General features: G+C 35.6%; 1 protein-coding gene across 7 annotated transcripts in view; it reads left to right on the top strand.

The window, feature by feature from the left end:
* RTTN (rotatin) overlaps positions 1–18719 on the top strand; it is an 83522-nt gene that overhangs the window by 18312 nt on the left and 46491 nt on the right. For 6 of the 7 annotated variants that reach the window (XR_005263470.2, XM_038174953.2, XM_027451906.3 and 3 more), the window contains 10 exons: positions 1196–1366; positions 3209–3421; positions 4560–4672; positions 5819–5945; positions 7359–7484; positions 9988–10104; positions 13893–14032; positions 14680–14851; positions 16165–16264; positions 18069–18157. Coding sequence is in view for 6 of the 7 variants with exons in the window: in XM_038174953.2 (XP_038030881.2) it covers positions 1196–1366; positions 3209–3421; positions 4560–4672; positions 5819–5945; positions 7359–7484; positions 9988–10104; positions 13893–14032; positions 14680–14851; positions 16165–16264; positions 18069–18157 (1368 nt within the window). In the remaining variant the exon portion in view is untranslated. Of the gene's footprint in view, positions 1–1195; positions 1367–3208; positions 3422–4559; positions 4673–5818; positions 5946–7358; positions 7485–8842; positions 9039–9987; positions 10105–13892; positions 14033–14679; positions 14852–16164; positions 16265–18068; positions 18158–18719 lie in introns of those variants that run through there. The other variant, XM_072034811.1, reaches the window with a different exon arrangement.

Below are 18719 nucleotides of genomic sequence, written 5' to 3'. Positions count from 1 at the left end.
TTGTTTATCCAGTTTTAAAATTTTGCAATTGATTATATTTGTGAAAATTATTTATTTTGGAAATCCCAATCAAAAATACTTACATTTGAATATCTATGCATTTCATGCATGTTTTTATGCTTCCATCCTCCCAGATAAAGTTTTTTATTTTATGTTTTTTTCATGTGTTCTTAGGTATGGTTTGATTCTGCCATGTCAAAAAGTTTTGTTATTGTAGCCTCCAGTTTTTTGGATCACAAGCTTTGAAAACAGTCCTTGCTGTCTCAAGGAGGAATAAAGTCTTTGATTCTACTGCTGACTTGAGATTCCATGGTCTTGCAGCAGAGGCTCTACTTCTTGTGAACTGTAGCAGCACAGAGAGAAACTTATTTTTTTGTACTCTATAAGAAGAGTACAAATCCTTTTCTTCTCACTGTGCAATAAGTTTTGATGATAATTTATTTAAAGACTTTAGTCAATTGCTTTTTGTCATTTTCTTCAATTTTATTTAGAGTTAGATGTATTAACTGTTTAACAGCGATGAATAGAATTAATAAGTCAAATCTCACATTTGGTATTGCCTTCTTAATTGTTACTCTGAAAACTGGCATTCTAAATCTGGCATTCCAAGTACAAAACCTGTTTTTTTCAGGTTCTAGAAAAAAAAAAAATTCCCTTTCTTGTGTCAGTGAGTTGGATCCCTCCAAATGGTAGTGATTTTATATAATTTGAGGAATGTGCTGATGTTTCCTTTGAGGATGAATGGGCATATAAAATATTTGATCTCAAATATTTTCTTTAATTTCTTTTACATTTTTGAATTAGTTTCATTAGTGGGTTCAAACTAGATCCTAATATTTCTATACTGAAAAAGATGTTCAAAATATCTCTAATGCTAGAAGTTCCAAAATGGAGTATGAGCAAGAATTAAGAAATGAAGAGGAAGGGGAGAAGAAATGGAAGAGAGAGTTATTAACGGGTAACAAAGTATTCAGAACTGCAAATGAAGGTAAAGTGAAGTCTAGAACTTAGACAAAGTTCTATTTGGAACCCAAATGAAATACTAATTTACAAATGGAAAAATGGTACAACATATACAGTATCTAGCATCTTCAAAATAACTGTACATCTTTACAGCATTTATACAGTAATTATAACATGTCAATTACTTCTAATGATAATGTGCTTTATTTATTTTTTAATTTTATCTTTTCAGAGAGACAAATTGCTTCTGGTCTTGGGTTTGCTTGGAGAAACTATATTATATCACAAAACCAATATAAGTGCAGAGCAGCCTGAGGTGATGATGGTGCATCACAGAATGGCGTTTACTAGCATTTCTCTTTTCACTATTAGATTGCTGCAAACACTTCTCCCCGTAGAAAAGGTAGGCCATCACTAATTTGAAAAGTCATGGTGTTTGGGTTTTGCATTTTAAGAGAATAAAGGGATGTTTTACTTAATGCTGGGAGAACAGCAACTGGACAGAGAAATTCATTTGACTTATATCGGCTGTTACATGGTTGAAGAAGGGAACTTTGTCTGTTCTTCAGATATTGGTGCATTCTGCAGAATCTGCTGCAGAATACAAGTCTAAAAAAAAACTTTTAATACAGTTTTTTTTCATGAGGCTTTCAAAATGTAATGTTTTTTTCTTCCTTTAACTTTTTTTTTCCTGGTATTATTCATGGTTTGCAAAGCTATGCTGCCCCCTGCTTGTTTATTGTTAACATGGTATGACTAGTACTGTGTAAAATCATCACTCCTAATTTGATGGAATGTAGTGAGCATATATGCTTTACGCTTTCTACTGATTTAAAATGTTTGTTTTTAATGCTCTTTAAACAAGTTCTTGGGTAGTTGTTGTAGGATGCAAAGTAGTAAAAAAAAAAAAAAAAAATCCTCTTTAAAAGTCTGTCTACATTTTTTGTCAGTTTAAATTGCATTATAGTTCTTTTTAGACATTGCTCAATTTGAATAGCAGATTGTGGTGGTTTTATTCAGGTGGGCAGCTGAGCTCCACCACAACTGCTCTCTCATTCCTGCTCTCCTCAAAGAGGAAGGGAGAGAAAATACAACACAGAGAACTCGAGGTTTGAGATGAGAAAGGTTTAATTAAAGGGAAAAGGAATGGGGAGAAAAAGAAACAAAAGAAACAATAAGTCCGTGCAGAAGCGCAGAGAGAGGGGGAAAAATTATTCTCTGCTTCCCATCAACGAGCGGTGTTCGGCCACATCCTGGGAAGCAGGGCCTCAAAACGCGTAGTGGTTGTTCAGGAGGAACAGCCTCCTCCCCCACGGGAGCCCCCCTTCTTATAGCTGAGTGTGACATCAGGTGTTATGGAATATCCCTTTGGTTGGTTTAGGTCAGCTGCCCTGGCAATGTCCCCTCCCCATCACTTGCCCACCCCCAGCCTGCTGGCTCTTGGGGGCTTGGAAGGAGTCCTGATGCTGTGCCAGCACTACGCAGCAATAGACACAACACTGGAGTGATATCAGTGCTGTTCCAGCTACAAGTGCAGAGCACAGCACTGTGCGGGCTGCTGCAGGGAAAAGGTGACTCCAGCTCAGACAGACAGTTATGTTTTTTTTGCCATGGACATTAAATCTTTTACTAATGAAGTTGTTTCTTGTCCCTGAAAATAAGTGCAGACATATTAATCTAATGATTTTCTAATTTTTATGCTTTCATGTATTTAATATAAAATTTTAAATTTGCATATAGCAGGAGTTGAAAATAGTTACTGCATTTGAGGTCAAAATTTAAGCTGAATGAAGACTTGCAGTAAGGAAGACAAACAAAACCAAACAAAATGTAACCAACAGAAATCACAGTTCTTAGTATGTGATATTACTATATACAATTGTATACCTTTTCTTATTAGTAGGAGAGAAATAATTGTGGTCTGTATATTCTCTGCCATCTAGTGGTTGGACAGTAGACTGACCTGGCAAATCCATGAAGTTTTTAGTGCTGTGGCTGGATTGTATGCATCTCATATTTTGTGACTAGTTGCAGGTTTAATGTTAGAACTGGAATTTATTGGACTCCTACTATTTAATCAAAAATAAATTCTTCATATAGAACTCATTTGTTTTTTTTTTTTGTTTCTTCTAAATTTTAAGCAGTAGCAACAACGATGATACTTATTAGAAGACTGCAAATGCTGTTGTTGGTTTTACTGTATTTTTGGGCTGTGTTATTCTGACGCTTGTTTTCTTTTCTGAAGGCGAGTAAAGTTTCACAAAAGAGTTTGCTGAATGCTTTATTTCTTCTCTCTATGGATGTACCCTTTTCCTTGGAATATCCAAGCATTCATGAAGCTGTTGCAGCCTACCTGGAGCAGATGAGTTCCGAGAACTATAGTATTTATAAAAAAGCTTCAGAAGCTGTTTATTCCACTGAATGCACTTGTAGCTTTATGACTGAAGTTCATAAGAAGGTGTGGAATTCCATTATATAAAGCATTTTCTGTAGGCAAACTTATTTCCTGTGCTTGTTTTTTTCCCCTTGTAAAAACTGTGTTCTGGCAGTGTGAAAGAAAACTAACAGATGTATTTTATACTCATGAGGGGGAAAAAAACAAAGAAAAAAGTCAGATTGTAAGTGGGTTTATAATCTAATTATAGGTGAAGTAGGAAAAAAATAAGTACTATATTTAAATATGTAATGTGTATATGTATGCATGTGTGTATATGTTGTTGCCTAGTATTTAAATATTTTAGATATTTTAATTCCAAACTATCTGGTAATAGTATTTCTAATACACTACTACTTCTAGACTGTGTGAAATTTGGGTGGTTCACTTATGAAGACAACTGTTATATTATGTTTTTTTTAATTAGAGAGATTCCAGCATGGTGCTCAAATATTCTCCATTATTTGAATGGACTAGTAATTACTGCTGGTGCAAAATGCTTGTTCTGTTGTCACCAAAATAAATATAAATGAATGAAATACAGCAATTGATATGTCCTGTTATCTTAAATTGGAGTTGATTCATCCTTTACATAAGCATGTCCTGAACTTAATCAGCAATTTACTCAAAATATTATTCATAATGAAGTTGTAATCTTCTTCAATTTTAAGTGGCTCATGCTTAATGTATTTGTCAAACAAGAGTATGAACACATAGGAAGATTTAAAAAAAATAAATAAAATAAAAAATTAATAGTGTTAAAATAGTGTTAATAGTGTTAAAAGTTAATAGCTTAACAGCTAAATCTTTTATCATACTCTATTCTTGGATACTTCCGAAAGTTTTTTGAGTAGTGTTAGTAGCATGCTAGTTCATGCTGTGAAAAGTTAGATACTCTTTATTCCCAGTGAGTTTAATTGATCTTTATCTGGATTCAGCAGATGAAGAGTTGTCAGCTCACAGGAGTAGGTACTAAAATGTATTTGTTTGAAATCCAATGAGTTTGTTCATTGGGTTAACTATAAGCTTCTCTGTGAAGGGCTGAATGAAACCATGTGTAGTAAAAACAGTGATGAATTATACAGTGAAGATTATACAGTAACATTTTATATTTTTATATTACAAAATTTGATAGTTTCTTTCTCTTTGTTTTACTTTCCAGGGAGAGAAGAACTTTCCTGAATTATTAGAATTGGCAGATCAAGCCTTAAATAGCCTACCCTACCATCAACATATGCCCTTGCTTCAGGAATGCATTCACATGTGCTCAAATCTGTAAGTACCTATAAAACTTAAGAAAATATCAATTAAAAAAAAATAAATTATAATGCTTTCTCAGGTAGAATCTCAACTTGTTTGTTGAAATATTTTTGTCCTTTGTATTTAAACTTTTTTTTTTCTTTTAGCCATTGAAAGATCTCTGGTAAATAATTTGTACCATCCTGTGGTAATTTTTTTTTTAAAATGAGTGTCAGGTGCTAAAACCCCATGCTTTATTCTTTTCTGAGTGTAAGCTTTTATGATTTTGCCTTCAAAGAAGCAGTCTCAAAACGTTTTGACCTGTCTTTTGAACCTTTTTTAAAGTTCTTTTGTTCCTTTTCTTCAGAACTCATGAAGGACCTATTTGATTGCATATTGTAATAAATAAGATGCATATTACATATTGAATCTTGTTTATTAAACAGCCTGTTTTAATTTTTCATGGTAAAGAACTTAAGGTACTGTATGGTGCCTGGAAACATTTTGTATCAAATTCTTAAGTAGAAATACCAAATCTGAATTTTATGCCATTTCAGAACTTGAGTGCAGGTATTTTTTCAAAGGAAACTACTTTTAAGAGCTTTCTAATACTAGTAGCTTTTAATCCTGAAGTGTTCTAATCTTTGTAGAATTATTGTTTGCTTACAATTTCAGAAAACAGGAGTTCACTTAAACTGATTATTGTCTTTTGACTAATGTCAATTTTCTTTGTGACAATAAGATGGACTGCTATCTCTACATGTAAAAACAAAGATAACAAAAACAAATCTGAAAGCACTTTGTTTTTTTATAATTCCATGTTTTAAAGACTATTGAAAGTCAGTAGAATTTGATATTTTCAGATTAATGTAAATGTTTATCAGGTTCCTAATTTTCACAAGAGAGTTTTGAAAAACGATGGTCTTTATTTTACATATAAGTATGGAAAGACGGTATTTTTACAAATGTGATTGTTACGATTTTGCTAAAACATAATGATATTGAACTTCTGTCAATCAAGTGATTTTTCTTTTCAGGAAGTATTTTTGAGGGGTTATCCTGAAACGTAACAAGAAAATGTTTTATAGGCATCTTTAATTCCTGTAAAATAAACGTAGTCACTACATGGAAGTTACTCATAGTCAATTTTATAATGTAAATTTAACTATTTTTCATTTTAAGTTGGAAGTCTGGCCAGGCAAACCCATTGCTTCAGACTGAGGGTCAGAATGTGCTTCTCCAGCTATTGGCTCATCCTCTGCTGAATATAAAAACTGAAGCTTATCGCTGCTGTCTTGAAGTGGTTAAGGTTAGAACTAAAGCTTTCTTAACACTGTTGGTGTTGTGCTAAGTAACGTATGTTGTGTGATTCCCTCATCAAGAGCATTGTTACTGCCAAATTCTGCTCACCACATTATATGCTTTAAGATCTGTATAGACACAGACTTGCAGTGTGCTATTCTATATCTGGGATTTAAAACTACTTGGTTAGATTATACTTCAGGTACTTCCCTTAAGAATGTCTCTAAAGTGAGGGGAAAACCAGTGATTGACAATTTTGCTTTTTTAAAATGATTCTTAGTAATACTGGTCACTGTTTGTTGTTTTTTTTTGGTTGGTTGGTTGGCTTGTTTTTGCTGCTGCTCTGCAGAAATGTTTCAATTTCAATTTTTTTTTTTTTTAAATTGAAGTGTTCATTTTTACTTGCCTGCTGAAATGAGATTGCCCAGTTTGTATTTTCCTTGTGTAGGTTTTTCACTTTTCTTTTGTTGTGCTTTTTAGTTTTTTTCCTTTCTGAGCAAAAATCATTTTTAGTTGGCTGCTTTTCAGGTTTTTGCAAGAATGTTTACTTAAGGGAAATAGAATAATGTAATACTGACACTTTCACAATATACACACACACCTACAGTCTGCTCACTTGCTTAGACTTTGGAAAAAAAATTAAAACAATAAATTAAAAAAAAATCCATGTATAAAAACATGAGGAGCATTTAAAAATATTTAAGTAGCATTATGTACAGATCTTTAACAAATTTGTGGCTTTTTTTTGTTTGGCTGTTTTGATTTTGATTATTTTTTATTTTTTTTTTTAATAAAGATCATTCAAGGCATAAAGAGTGCAAGCTTCCCAAAAATGTATGGTTGTATTCTATATTAATAAAAGTAGTGTCTTATTCATCAGATCATTTCAGGTATTCATAATTGGCTTATATCAGTGAAAATAAAAATCACCATTCTATTTTGATATCATAATACTTGGGCATAATTATATTTTCTATTATGGGTGTTAATGGGCTAAACATCATATTGATATAGCACCATTCAATTAAATACGAAGATATTGGAGCAAGTTTTTCACAAGGTGAACAAAAAAAACCACTGCCTCCACTGAATAACAGTTGTAGCTTTTTGTGAGATTTCTACCTGACTGTTATAGGTTTTGCTTATTTTAATATCATGCTGAACAATGTATAAAATTTGATTTAAAATAATAGTTTAAAAAAAAAAGTAATGCAAAATCATTATGTTATGTAGGAGTTTTTAGTCAGTGATGAACAAAGAAGGTGTTTCTACCAGGATCATAAAGTTAAACTTTTAGTGTTCCTAGCTGCAAAAAGAAAGCCTTTTACCGGAGCACAACTTAAGGCAGTCTATAAAACAAGATTCAGTAATGGGAGACTGTCTTCAATTTTAAAACTAACCATCTTTATTTTTACTGAAGGACTGTCTAGGTGTTCATAATATTGCTAAGCCTGTTTCTTCAGTCTGTCATGGAGTACACTTTCTTCTTCATCCAAAAGTTTTATATGAAATCACTACGTTTGGCCTTCAGGAAGATAAAAATGAGGTACTGTGTTTAGGAACTGTTTATAAGCTTATGTGTGGTGTTTTGAGGCTTACCTGAAGTTTTGATTTCATATGGTTTCTTGTATAGAGAAAAACTATGCAAAGAGTGAAGTTATATTAAATTGAAGGTTTTCTTCATCACAGATTCAGAGACAAAATAATGTTCTATACAGAAGATATTATTCCATGTGATACAGACTAATGACAAAATTAAATAAGCTATGTTTTTTAGTCATCTTCTGTGCAGTATTCAACACTATAAAATGTGCATATGACAAAATAGCATGTATGATGCTTTACATTTATAGTAGACATGAAGTCTCAAGTCTTTGTAAAGGTGGGATGACTTCTGAAATGCATTTATCAGTTGAGGAGCAAAAATACATCTTAAGTCTGCAAGGTTTGTTATAAAAATGTATTTCATTGCTTCAGATGCATCTGTGTTTAAATACATGAGCACTGTATTACAGAAGAGGATGAAATTGCTATTGAGTTCAATTGTATGCACAAATGCTTAATGCTAAGTACTTAATGCACAAATGCATTAATATGCTTCAACTTTTGGTTAGCTGTGAAGCGGTCAGGCAGTTGCACTAGATGATCTTTGAAGGTCCCTTCCAACTGAACTACTCTATTCTTTTAATTTCTTAGCTTACATATGAAGCTAAGAAAAGAGTTCTGAGAGGGAAGAAAAATGACTCAGGTTCTTTCTAACCACTTTGTAGCTGATCTGTAAGGTTGCTACAGTCAGAGGGGAAAGAAGAGTAATTAACAAAGGATTCTTGGTTATATTTGTTTTTTTTGCTGGTGATGTGAAGAATTGTTTTGATTGAATTTTGCTTCTGAGGATAATTGAAGTGTTTGATTTTTGCTAGTCTGCTGAAATAAGGTAGGGATTTTTTTAACACAACGCTACATATTTCCATTTAAAAATGTTTTTTAGAGGTTACCATTTTAAAATGAGAAGTAAAGTGTGTTTGATAATGTACTTTGTATTTATAGTTTGATAATGTACTTTGTATTTATAGTTTGTATGTATTTTCCTTTTTTCCAAGGAAAGCATTTATTTTGTTTGTCTAGTCACTTGGATGCTTTATATTAAAAAGTCTGACTGGTCAAGCATATCAAATAAATTGATATTCAATTGATACTGAATTTAAGGAGATTGCTAAGAGAACAATACGAATGCATTATTAGGAAAAAACAACATGAAATGATTTTGTAAGCATGCATTCTGTGTCTCAACAAAGTATGTTATTCAGATCATACCAAGGCCTATTCTTTTTCCTTCTTGGATGTTTATCTCTTGTTTAAATTCTCATAAAGCATCGGTTTAACCTTTCAGATGTGATGATATGAAGACACTGAGAAGAACCTTGTATCCCAAGGTTGGGCTTAAGATTTGCCATAGATTTCTACAAATCCAGTTGCTTAAAGATAGTACAGGATTTTTAAAAGATTATAAAAGATTTATAAAAGACAGAGATTGTTCTTGTTACCTGGAGGGAGAGTATTTTTATTACTGGTGTGAAATACAATTTTTTAGCTGCTAAAGGTAGGTATTTATTTAAAGAAGAATGAATTCTGAGCTGTTTTTTTCTCCTTTATTCTCATTATAGCAATAATAATAGGTTGTATATGGTGTACATCAATACAGTATTTATATTGCATCATATACCTTTTTTCTTTTAATGATTAAAAAAACAAAAACCAAATTTATTCATGTACAATTGGAAAGTTTTGATGATCTTACTTTGTTTTCTTCAATAAAGTGAAATGGCCGTATAAGAGGTTTTAAGTCCTTCTAAATCCTCTACAGAAGCATATCATAAAGACTGGAAATTCCGGGAATTACCTCAGAATTGTAGGGTCAAAAAAATAAACTTTTTTTTTCTTTTTACCAGGAGGATAGAGGGGCTGATAGATGTATAAGTTGAAGTAATGGTTTATTTTATTTTAGTAAGATTCATTAATATTTATAGAAAAGCCAAAACAAAGTTTTGAGGGGAAAATGACTGGATAAAAAAGCATGAAGATCTTTTTAGACATGTTAGATCTAAAACAAACAAAAATAAAATTCAGGCTTATTCTTACATGAGAGACTCCAATAGTGGTCATAGTGTATTACAATTTTAATTTGGAAGATAACATTTTGGCATTGGCACATCGTATGCTTAGACTAATACGTAGGCAATCCAGAGAGGAATTATGTTCTCTATAGTTGTCTCTCTGCCTGAATGATGATTTTAATTTCAAGACTTCTTGTTTGTACTATTTAGGCAGAACTGTTTGATTTCTGTGTTCTGAGAGGCTTTATTAACAGTCTGATGTTTAGTGTGACAGACAACTTAGAAGTTGTCATTCAGTGATAGTATTTCTTCTGTAGATCCTTTCTCTTTGAGATTTTTCTTTGTATTATTATTATTATTATTATTTTTTTTTTTTACAACATTGACAAACTGACACATCAGTTCTGGTATTAGTTTTTTTTTGTTGTTTAACAGGTACATTCTGCAGCCAAAGCCATTCTGATGCATCTGTTGCAGGGCCGATTAGTAATGGCAGTATTGACTTGGAACAAGTTTATTGAAGCTCTCTATCCCATCATTCCTGTTTTACAGGTAATTCTATGTGCTGTTATCTGAATTTGATGTATTAAATCATGTAAACAGCAGCACTGTCCTCTTAAACCATAGCAAGAAGTTGTAAGTACCACCTGGAAAGTAGATTAACAGTAATATACCCACAGACTTATTAAAAGTCAAATAGCGAATGTTATATGGGTCCAGATGCCAGCCAGCCAGAGTTACTACTTTTAATTTTGTAGACAGATTTTAGCCTGTTATTGCTAGTATATGAAACTCTGAAATGTAATAGAAATTAACAGTTATTGACTATGACTTATTTTTTTTGAGGATATGAGTTGAAATCCAAGTACAGCTTAAAACATTGAATGCTTTTTCATGCTTATTTAAGTGCCTCCCATATCTTTAAGGTTGAACGTTCAGAGATCTTTTGTGATTGTACAGTTTTCTGATCAAGTACATTTAAGCTGTGTTTTCTTTGTTTCATGTTTTGTTATTATTTGATTATAAGTATCAACAGTCAGTATTATCCTTAACATTGGTCTTCATATCTGTAATACCGCACCCATTTTATATTCCATATCTTCACTCTTGGTTCAATCTAATAGTTACTTTTGCAGCCTTCAGTCTGATTTTCAGCCTAGTTTCTCCATCAAAGTTTTTTAGCACTAAAGAAAAAAAAGATAGAGACGTCCCTTTTATGATCTACCTATAGATCATAGATTCCAAATTAAGGCTAAACATGTATTGAGAGATTCTTGTTCAAATTCATTTTTCTGAGTAGAATTTTTCTCTGTGCTACACCTTGTCATGGCTACCTAAAACAAATATTTGAGCAGAGACTACTGAAAGCCTATATTTACCCAATGTATATAAAATGCATTATATTTTCATAGAATCACAGAATGACTTGAGTTAGAAAGGCCCTTAAAGATCATACAGTTCCAACGCCACTGCCGTGGGCAGGGATGCCACCCACTATGTCGAGTTGTCCAGGGCCTTGTTAAGCTTGGTCTTCAGGGATAGGGCATCCACAGTTTCACTGGGCAACCTGTTCCAGTGCCTCACTGCCCTCTGAGTGAAGAATTTCCTCCTATTCTCTAACCCAACCCATCCACATCCTTCTTGTCCTGGGAGCCCCAGACCTGGATGTAGGACTCCAAGTGGGGCTTCACAAGGGTGGAGTAAAGTTCTGCTTGTCATAGTTCTGCTTGAGTGGGCAGCTGAGCTCCACCACAGCCGCTCTCTCACTCCCCCTCCTCAAAGAGGAACGGGGAGAAAATACAATGAAAAGGGCTCCAAGGTTGAGATAAACTCGGCATAGGGAGACAGTAAGATTTATTGCTTATTACTAACAAGCTAGAGAAGTGAGAAACAACAGAAAGAAACCAAAAGCACCTTCCCCCCCATCCACCCTCTTCCACCTCCTCCCCCTGAGCGGCGCAGGGGAACAGGGGAATGGGGGTTATGGTCAGTCTACAGCGCTTCTTCTCTGCCGCTCCTTCTCGGTCACTCTTGTCCCTGTGCTGTGGGGTCCCACCCACAGGATGCAGTCCTTGGTGAACTGATCCGGCATGGGCTTCCCACAGGCAGCAGCTCTTCCAGAACTGCTCCAGATATGGGTCTGTACCACGGGGTCCATCCCTGAGGAGAAAACTGCTCCAACCTGGCTCCCCCACGGGCAGCAGCTCCTGCCAGGTCACCTGCTCCTGCATGGTCTCCTCTCCACGGGCCACAGGTCCGGCCTGGAATCTGCTCCAGCAGGGGTCTTCCACAGGTGGCAGCCTCCATCGGTGCAGGGCCACCTGCTCCACCGTGGTCTCCTCCACGGGCTGCAGCGTGGAACCCTGCTCCACCGTGGTACTCCATGGGCTGCAGAGGAACATCCTGCTTCACCATGGTCCTAACCACAGGTTGCAGGGGACTTCTGCTTGGGCACCTGGAGCACCTCTTCTCCTCCTTCTTCACTGACCTTGGTGCCTGCAAGGCTGTTCCTTACTCCTCTCATTCTTCCAGCTGCTGTGTGGCACAGTGTTTTTTTTTTCCCTGTCTTAAATATGCTCTCACAGAGGCACAAAACAACATTGCTTATTGGCTCGGCTCTGATCAGCAGTGGGGCCCTTCCCAAACATGGGGCAGCTTCTAGATCCTTCTCACAGAAACCACCCCTATGGCCCCCTGCTACCAAAACATTGCCATGTAAACCCACTACAGGGTACGATCCCCTCTCTTGACCTGCTGGCCACTCCTCTGTTGATGCAGCCCAGGATGTAGTTGACCTTCTGGGCTGCAAGTGTATACTGCTGGTTCATGTTGAGCTTTTTGTCCATTAGAACCCTCAAGTTTTCTCTGCAGGGCTGCTCTAAATTAGTTCTTCTCCCAGACTGTACTCGTGTCTGGGATTGCCCTCCCCAAGGCACATCACTTTGCTCTTGGACTTGTTGAACCTCACTAAGTTCATATGGGCCTACTTCTCAAGCTGCTCCATGTCCCTATTGATGGCATCCGTTCCTTCTGTTGTATCAACTGCACCACTCAGCTTGGTATCATCTACAAACTTGCTGAGGGCGCACCTGATCCCACTGCCTATGTCATTAAAGACAGATAAAGATCACAGAATCACAGAACTGTAGGGGTTGTAAGGGACCTCGAAAGATCATCAGGTCCAACCGCCCTGCCAAAGCAGATTCCTCAGAGCAGGCCGCCCAGGTAGGCGTCCAGACAGGCCTTGAATATCTCCAGAGAAGGAGACTCCACAACCTCCCTAGGCAGCCTGTTCCAGTGCTCCGTCACCCTCACTGTGAAGTTCTTTTGCATGTCAGTGCGGAACTTCCTGTGCTCTAAAAAAAGATATTAAACAGTACTCCCTCAGGACAGACCACTGAGGGATACTACTTGTCATTGGCCTCCACCTGGACATAGAGCCATTGACCACACCTCTCTGGGTGTGACCTTCAAGCCAACTCCTTATCCACCGAATAGTCCACCCATCAAATCCATCTCTCTTCAATTTTGAAGATCAGTATGTTGTGTGGGACCATGTCAGAAGCCTTGCAGAAGTCCAGGTAGATGACGTTAGTCAGTCTTCCCTTGTCAACTTGCTGCAGTCATTCCATCGTAGAAGGCCACCAGACTCGGCAGGCATGATTTGCCCTTAGTGAAGCTGTGCTGGCTGTCTTGGATCACTTTGTCTTGCATGTGCCTTGACATTGCTTCCAGGAGCATCTTTTCCGTGATCTTTCTGGGCACAGAGGTGAGGCGCACTGGCCTGTAGTTCCCCAGTTCCTCCTTTCTACCCTTTTTTTAATGGGAGTGATGTAACCCTTTTTCCAGTCAGAGGGGACTTCACCTGACTGCCAGGAGTTTTCAAATTCCATGGAGAGGCTTGTCAACTACATAAGCCTGTTCCCTCAGAACCCAATTTTTCTCTGTTGTTTAAATGGTTGCAGTATGCAATTGATTCTGGTTTGTTTTGGTTGAGTGTGAAAGAGGTAAATACCTGAAAATAGGTAGGACTTAATGTTTTGAAGTTATTTTCATATAGTGACTGAGTACTACTTATTAAAATGGAAATTGACCTTATAGAACAGCATCATGTTAACATATTAAAGGTCAAAGGTTCCAGGTCAAAGTACCTCTGGGCCATATAAAAATCTCTATTTAATTTTGTATATGGGATCACTTTATTTTATCTTTATTTTTTCAGCAGAGAAATTTTATTCTCCGTAAGTCTTTTTTTTAAGTTGTGGGTTTTATGCTTTCGTTCCTTCTTCCACTTCCTGTTTAACTTACTAAATTTATAAGCTGTTTTTTGTTTGTTTTAGGGTTACGCTGACACAAAAGATAAGCTAGGTAACTGCATCCTCACTTTGAGTGAAACGTCTTCTGACAAAGGAGAGGGTATTCTCCCTAGAACTACTAGACTACGAGCTGCTCTGCGTCTTCTTTTCTCAAAAAAGCAGTTGTGAGTAATGCCTTGTAGGATTTCAGCATGTCTTTAATGTTTGTGACAAAGATGTCTACTCAAAAAAGGAAACAAAACAATAGACTTATCTACAGTGAAAAGTAGATTGAATAAATTGTTCCCACCCACCCTCCACATTATTAATTTTATAAACTAATGTTTAACTGTAGAGCTAAAGTTTTCTAATGAGGATTTTATATAGAATCATAGAATATCCATAGAATATGACCCATAAGGATCATCAAGTCTAACTCCTGGCACCCCACAGGTCTGCCCAAAAGTTTAGACCATGTGACTAAGTGCACAGTCCAATCGCTTCTTAAATTCAGACAGGCTTGGTGCAGTGACTACGTCCGTGGGGAGCCTGTTCCAGTGTGCAGTCACCCTCTCGGTGAAGAACCTCTTCCTGATGTCCAGCCTAAACTTCCCCTGCCTCAGCTTAACACCATTCCCACGGGTCCTATTATTGGTGTTTACAGAGAATAGGTCACCTGCCTCTCCACTCCCCCTTGTGAGGAAGTTGTAGACCGTGATGAGGTCCCCCCTCAGCCTCCTCTTCTCCAGGATGAACAGGCCCAGTAACCTCAGCCACTCCTCATACGTCTTCCCCTCCATATTGTTTCCCTTCTAATTGTTTGTTTCTTTAGGGTTCGATCTATAGCACTTAAACATCTAGTATTCCATCTTTTGAATGAAGAAGGAGCAAGCCTGAAACGCCCAAATCTGCATGGCAGTGTGTTTTCCAGCATTTCAAACTTATTTATTATAGAAAAAGTTATTGAGCTGAAATTGGATGATAAAATGGAATCAATATTTAAGGTGAGTAAGCTCTGTCTAAATACTAATTGCTCCTCTCTTCTTTCCTGGTCACTGAAGTTTCCATTTTTTTGAAGTTTGCAGTATTTCATACAAATGGGCTTACTTCAAGTTTACACTATCAATTGCAACTGTAAATAAGAGGAGTAATCATTCATTTTTTTCATTGCAGATGAATTAACAACAAGACTTAAGTACAAAGGGTGAAGGCGTGCCCTGCTTACAGTAATTTAGTTGTACATGAGTAGAGTCTGATTTTTGTCAGATTTTTTTTCCACAAAATCCATTTTTTTGTTGGAAAAAGCAAATATTTTTTCCAGTATGAAATATTTAAAAACATTGTGAAATGCTGTCTGTTCTCTTAGCATTGCTGCTTTTTCAAAATGAAAAACAAATCACAAGTACTTGACCTGTGTGGAAAATTTTTCTCCCTGCATTCAATCAGTTAAGCTGTTTTTTTTAACCACTTCCTTTCCATATTCTCTTCCTTCTTTACCCTCAGCATTTTCAGATTAACAATAATATGTCAAACAAGATCCTTCCCCTCTGATTAGAAATTATTCTAATTCTAATCACTCATTGTATACTTGATTTATACTCTTTCCCTAAACCCCCCAAAAAATGTGATCTGAAATCTGCATATCTGGGTTTCTGGGATGATTTTAATTCTTCTACCCTTATTGAAGGGGACTGATGGCAGAGACTTAAAAACATATTCTAGCATTTCTGTGTAGTTTTGAGAATTCTGTAGCCCTGCATAAACTGAATGTTATTTATTAGACATCCACTTCTATTGTTCATTAGGAACTACTGTATATATTTTAGGAATTAGAGATTTGTTGCAAAAAGATTAAAGCCTATTTCTTTACATGCATGGAGAATCTCATCAAATGCTTTCTAACAAAAAATATAAATCTTTATTTTGGTGGAGCCAGCCTCTTTGCAGTGGTGCCCAGTGAGATGGCAAGAGGCACTGGGCACAAATGAAAACATGAAACACAGGAGGTTCTGTTTGAACATTAGGAAACATTTTTTCACTGTGTGGTTGATGAAGCACTGGCACAGGTTTCCTAGAGAGGTTGTGGATACTCCTTCCTTGTCTGTCTTCAGAAGCCTTCTGGACACAGTCCTGAGAAACCTGCTGTAGGTTTTGAAACAGCTCAGTTGTTTCAGCAGGGAGGTTGGACCAGATGACCTTCAGAGGACCCTTCCAACCTCAACCATTCTGTGATTTTCTACTTTGTTAGGAAAAGTATCTAGTTACCTTGTTTTACGATAGCATACTGCATATGAATCTAATACAGTTTTACTTTTAGGTAGAAACTGTTGAAAAGCTTCATGACATCTTGACTTCTGATGCTGTTGACCTAGTTTTACGAAAGTCTGCAGCTGAGCAGCTAGCCATCATTTTACAAGGTAAGTTTTCAAAAAAAATGTATTTATGTGTTGACCATCATGTAAACTTGTTTTTCTAAATTTTGTGTACATTTCTGCTGAGGACGCTTCTTGTAGGTTTTATATATATATATATATATATATATATATATATATATATATATAATATTATAATATTATAATTATATATATATTATATAATATATATATATTATATAATATAATCTTAGATACTGTCTTTTGTACTCTGTCTTTTTGTTTGGGGTGATGATCACTATAAAATATAAACATATCTTTAGTGTTGTTGCGTTTTAATTGGGAAGGTCAATCCTTAGATTACATAGGCTAATCAAAGGTATTTTACATGTAATGAAGAGTTTCTTCAGCATCTTAAATGTCTTCCTCTATTTTGAGGTAATCTAAGTAACTGAAATGGATTGAAATGTCATTTGTGTGAATGTTGTTCAGTAAACTCTAAGCTTCCATGTTTTTACCCTCAATCAATATCACGATGCAGACTCCCCGTGGCATTTAATCTAGTATGTTTGCAGGAGAAGCAATCCTATTATACTCTCTCTCTATGACTTCATTTAAGTGACAGATCATAAATTTGCATCGCATTTTTTGTTTTTCTTTTATAATCGTGTTGCTCACATGGGGGAAAAATGATGAAATCTGGTAAAGAAGATCTGTTTAAATTAAAAAAAAAAAGTAAACCATCTTGAGTAGAGCATTATTTGGCTCAATGCAAGATCATAACCTGGGAGTTTGCTCTCTATGTGTTTTTGTTTTCTCTCAGTCTGGTGCAACTATAGGTTTTGTTCAAGGAACAAAAATCCTCATGATAGAAAATAGTTCTTTTCACCATGGAGACATGAGGTCTTAGACAATGTTAAAATTTATTTTTTTTTCTTGTCAGAAAAAAATATTACACAACTGAGGAAATGTCTCCTTTGAATAGTAAAAATATATCCAGTACAGCTGGCAAAGTTTTCAGATATTGAGAGAGTATGAAAAGGAGCATAAGATAAAATTATAAAGGAGAAAATGTATCTGTCTTACAACAAACTTTATATGAAAGATCACTTTATTTAAAACAAAAAAAAATAAGAATAAACCAATCAACCCAAATAACATGGCTTTTTTGTTGTTGTTGAATGTTCTTAAAACGGATATTCTGAACACTGAGGTAGGTGGAAAATACTTTTAGGATGAATGAGATTTTGTAAATACCATTTTTAGTGCGATATTATATTGTTGAAAACTATCCAAATACTACAAATGAAATCCTTATAGGAAATTGAGTTGCATTTGGGATCATTTTAATTGTGGGGCATAAATATCCTAAGTATTTTCCCATAAAAACTTTGAGACAGCCATCCAAGAAGCTACTGTAGTCAAATCATTGCAAATGAAGTGCAGATTTTATGTTATTTATTTTTGCCTTGGAGAGTATTATCTGAAATTTGTGCTGTGATGACTGCTTTAGTAATGTGAGCATCTGTGCTCTTTTTCACTTGTTATTTAGACACCTGTATCTAAAAATAACTGCACAGTTCTGCACAGTTATTGTCAAGTTTTTTAGAAGGACTGGTTAATATTTATGCACTTTAGTGTTCTTTGGGATGTCTAAGCCAAAGAAAGATTGGTGACAAGACAACAGTTTGGGCAGGCTTGCCTTATAGCTGGATTTGTACTTACTAATTAACAGAAGAATTTTAGAATCTTGTTTTCAACAGCAACAGCTTATAATAATGCAGAAAGCAGTTCAGGCTTAAACTGATGTAGAAACAGTGGTTCTTAATTATCTTTTGTTTTTCTACAGATACCAAAATGCATGGCATTGTGAAAAAGCTGGGTGTGATAGAAAAGATTCTGGCTTACCTTAACGAATGTGTACATGTGGATGGGAAGGTAAAACTACTGGTTCTTCTGCAAACGTTACACAACATGACAGTAGTAATACTTGCTTTTTTGTGCTTAAAACTCTTAACTTTCTTCATATTTTTTAATGAACTTAAGTCTTGTCCATAATAATAACAGTCTCTGAATTTAAGATCTGAAGCACATTATAATTAAAAATTAGAATCGTAGAATGGTTTGGATTGGAATGGTATGGATCTTAAAGATCATCTAGTTCCAACCCCCTGCCATAGGTACCACTAGACCAGGTTGCTCAAAGCCCCATCCATCCTGACTTTGAACACTTCCATGGATGGGGCATCCACAGCTTCTCTAGGCAAGTTGTTTCACTGCCTTACCACACTCTGACTAAAGAATTTCTTCCTAATATCTAATTAAAATCTACTCTTTTTAGTTTAAAATGTTATGTTCATAGCAAGTGAAAATATATGTCAGGCTACATTTGGGGAGTAAGTAACTTTCTGACCAATAGGTCACGTAACCAGTATAGTTCTGGTAGATAAGATCACATTTATAGTTGTGTATATTTGTTGTAGAAGAGCAAGCTCTTTCC

Source organism: Anas platyrhynchos, chromosome 2 (genome assembly GCF_047663525.1).
Source record: "Anas platyrhynchos isolate ZD024472 breed Pekin duck chromosome 2, IASCAAS_PekinDuck_T2T, whole genome shotgun sequence".
NCBI classification, from domain to species: Eukaryota; Metazoa; Chordata; class Aves; order Anseriformes; family Anatidae; genus Anas; species Anas platyrhynchos.
Note: the sequence above shows the minus strand (reverse complement) of the source record. Positions and strands in the feature narration are given on the sequence as shown.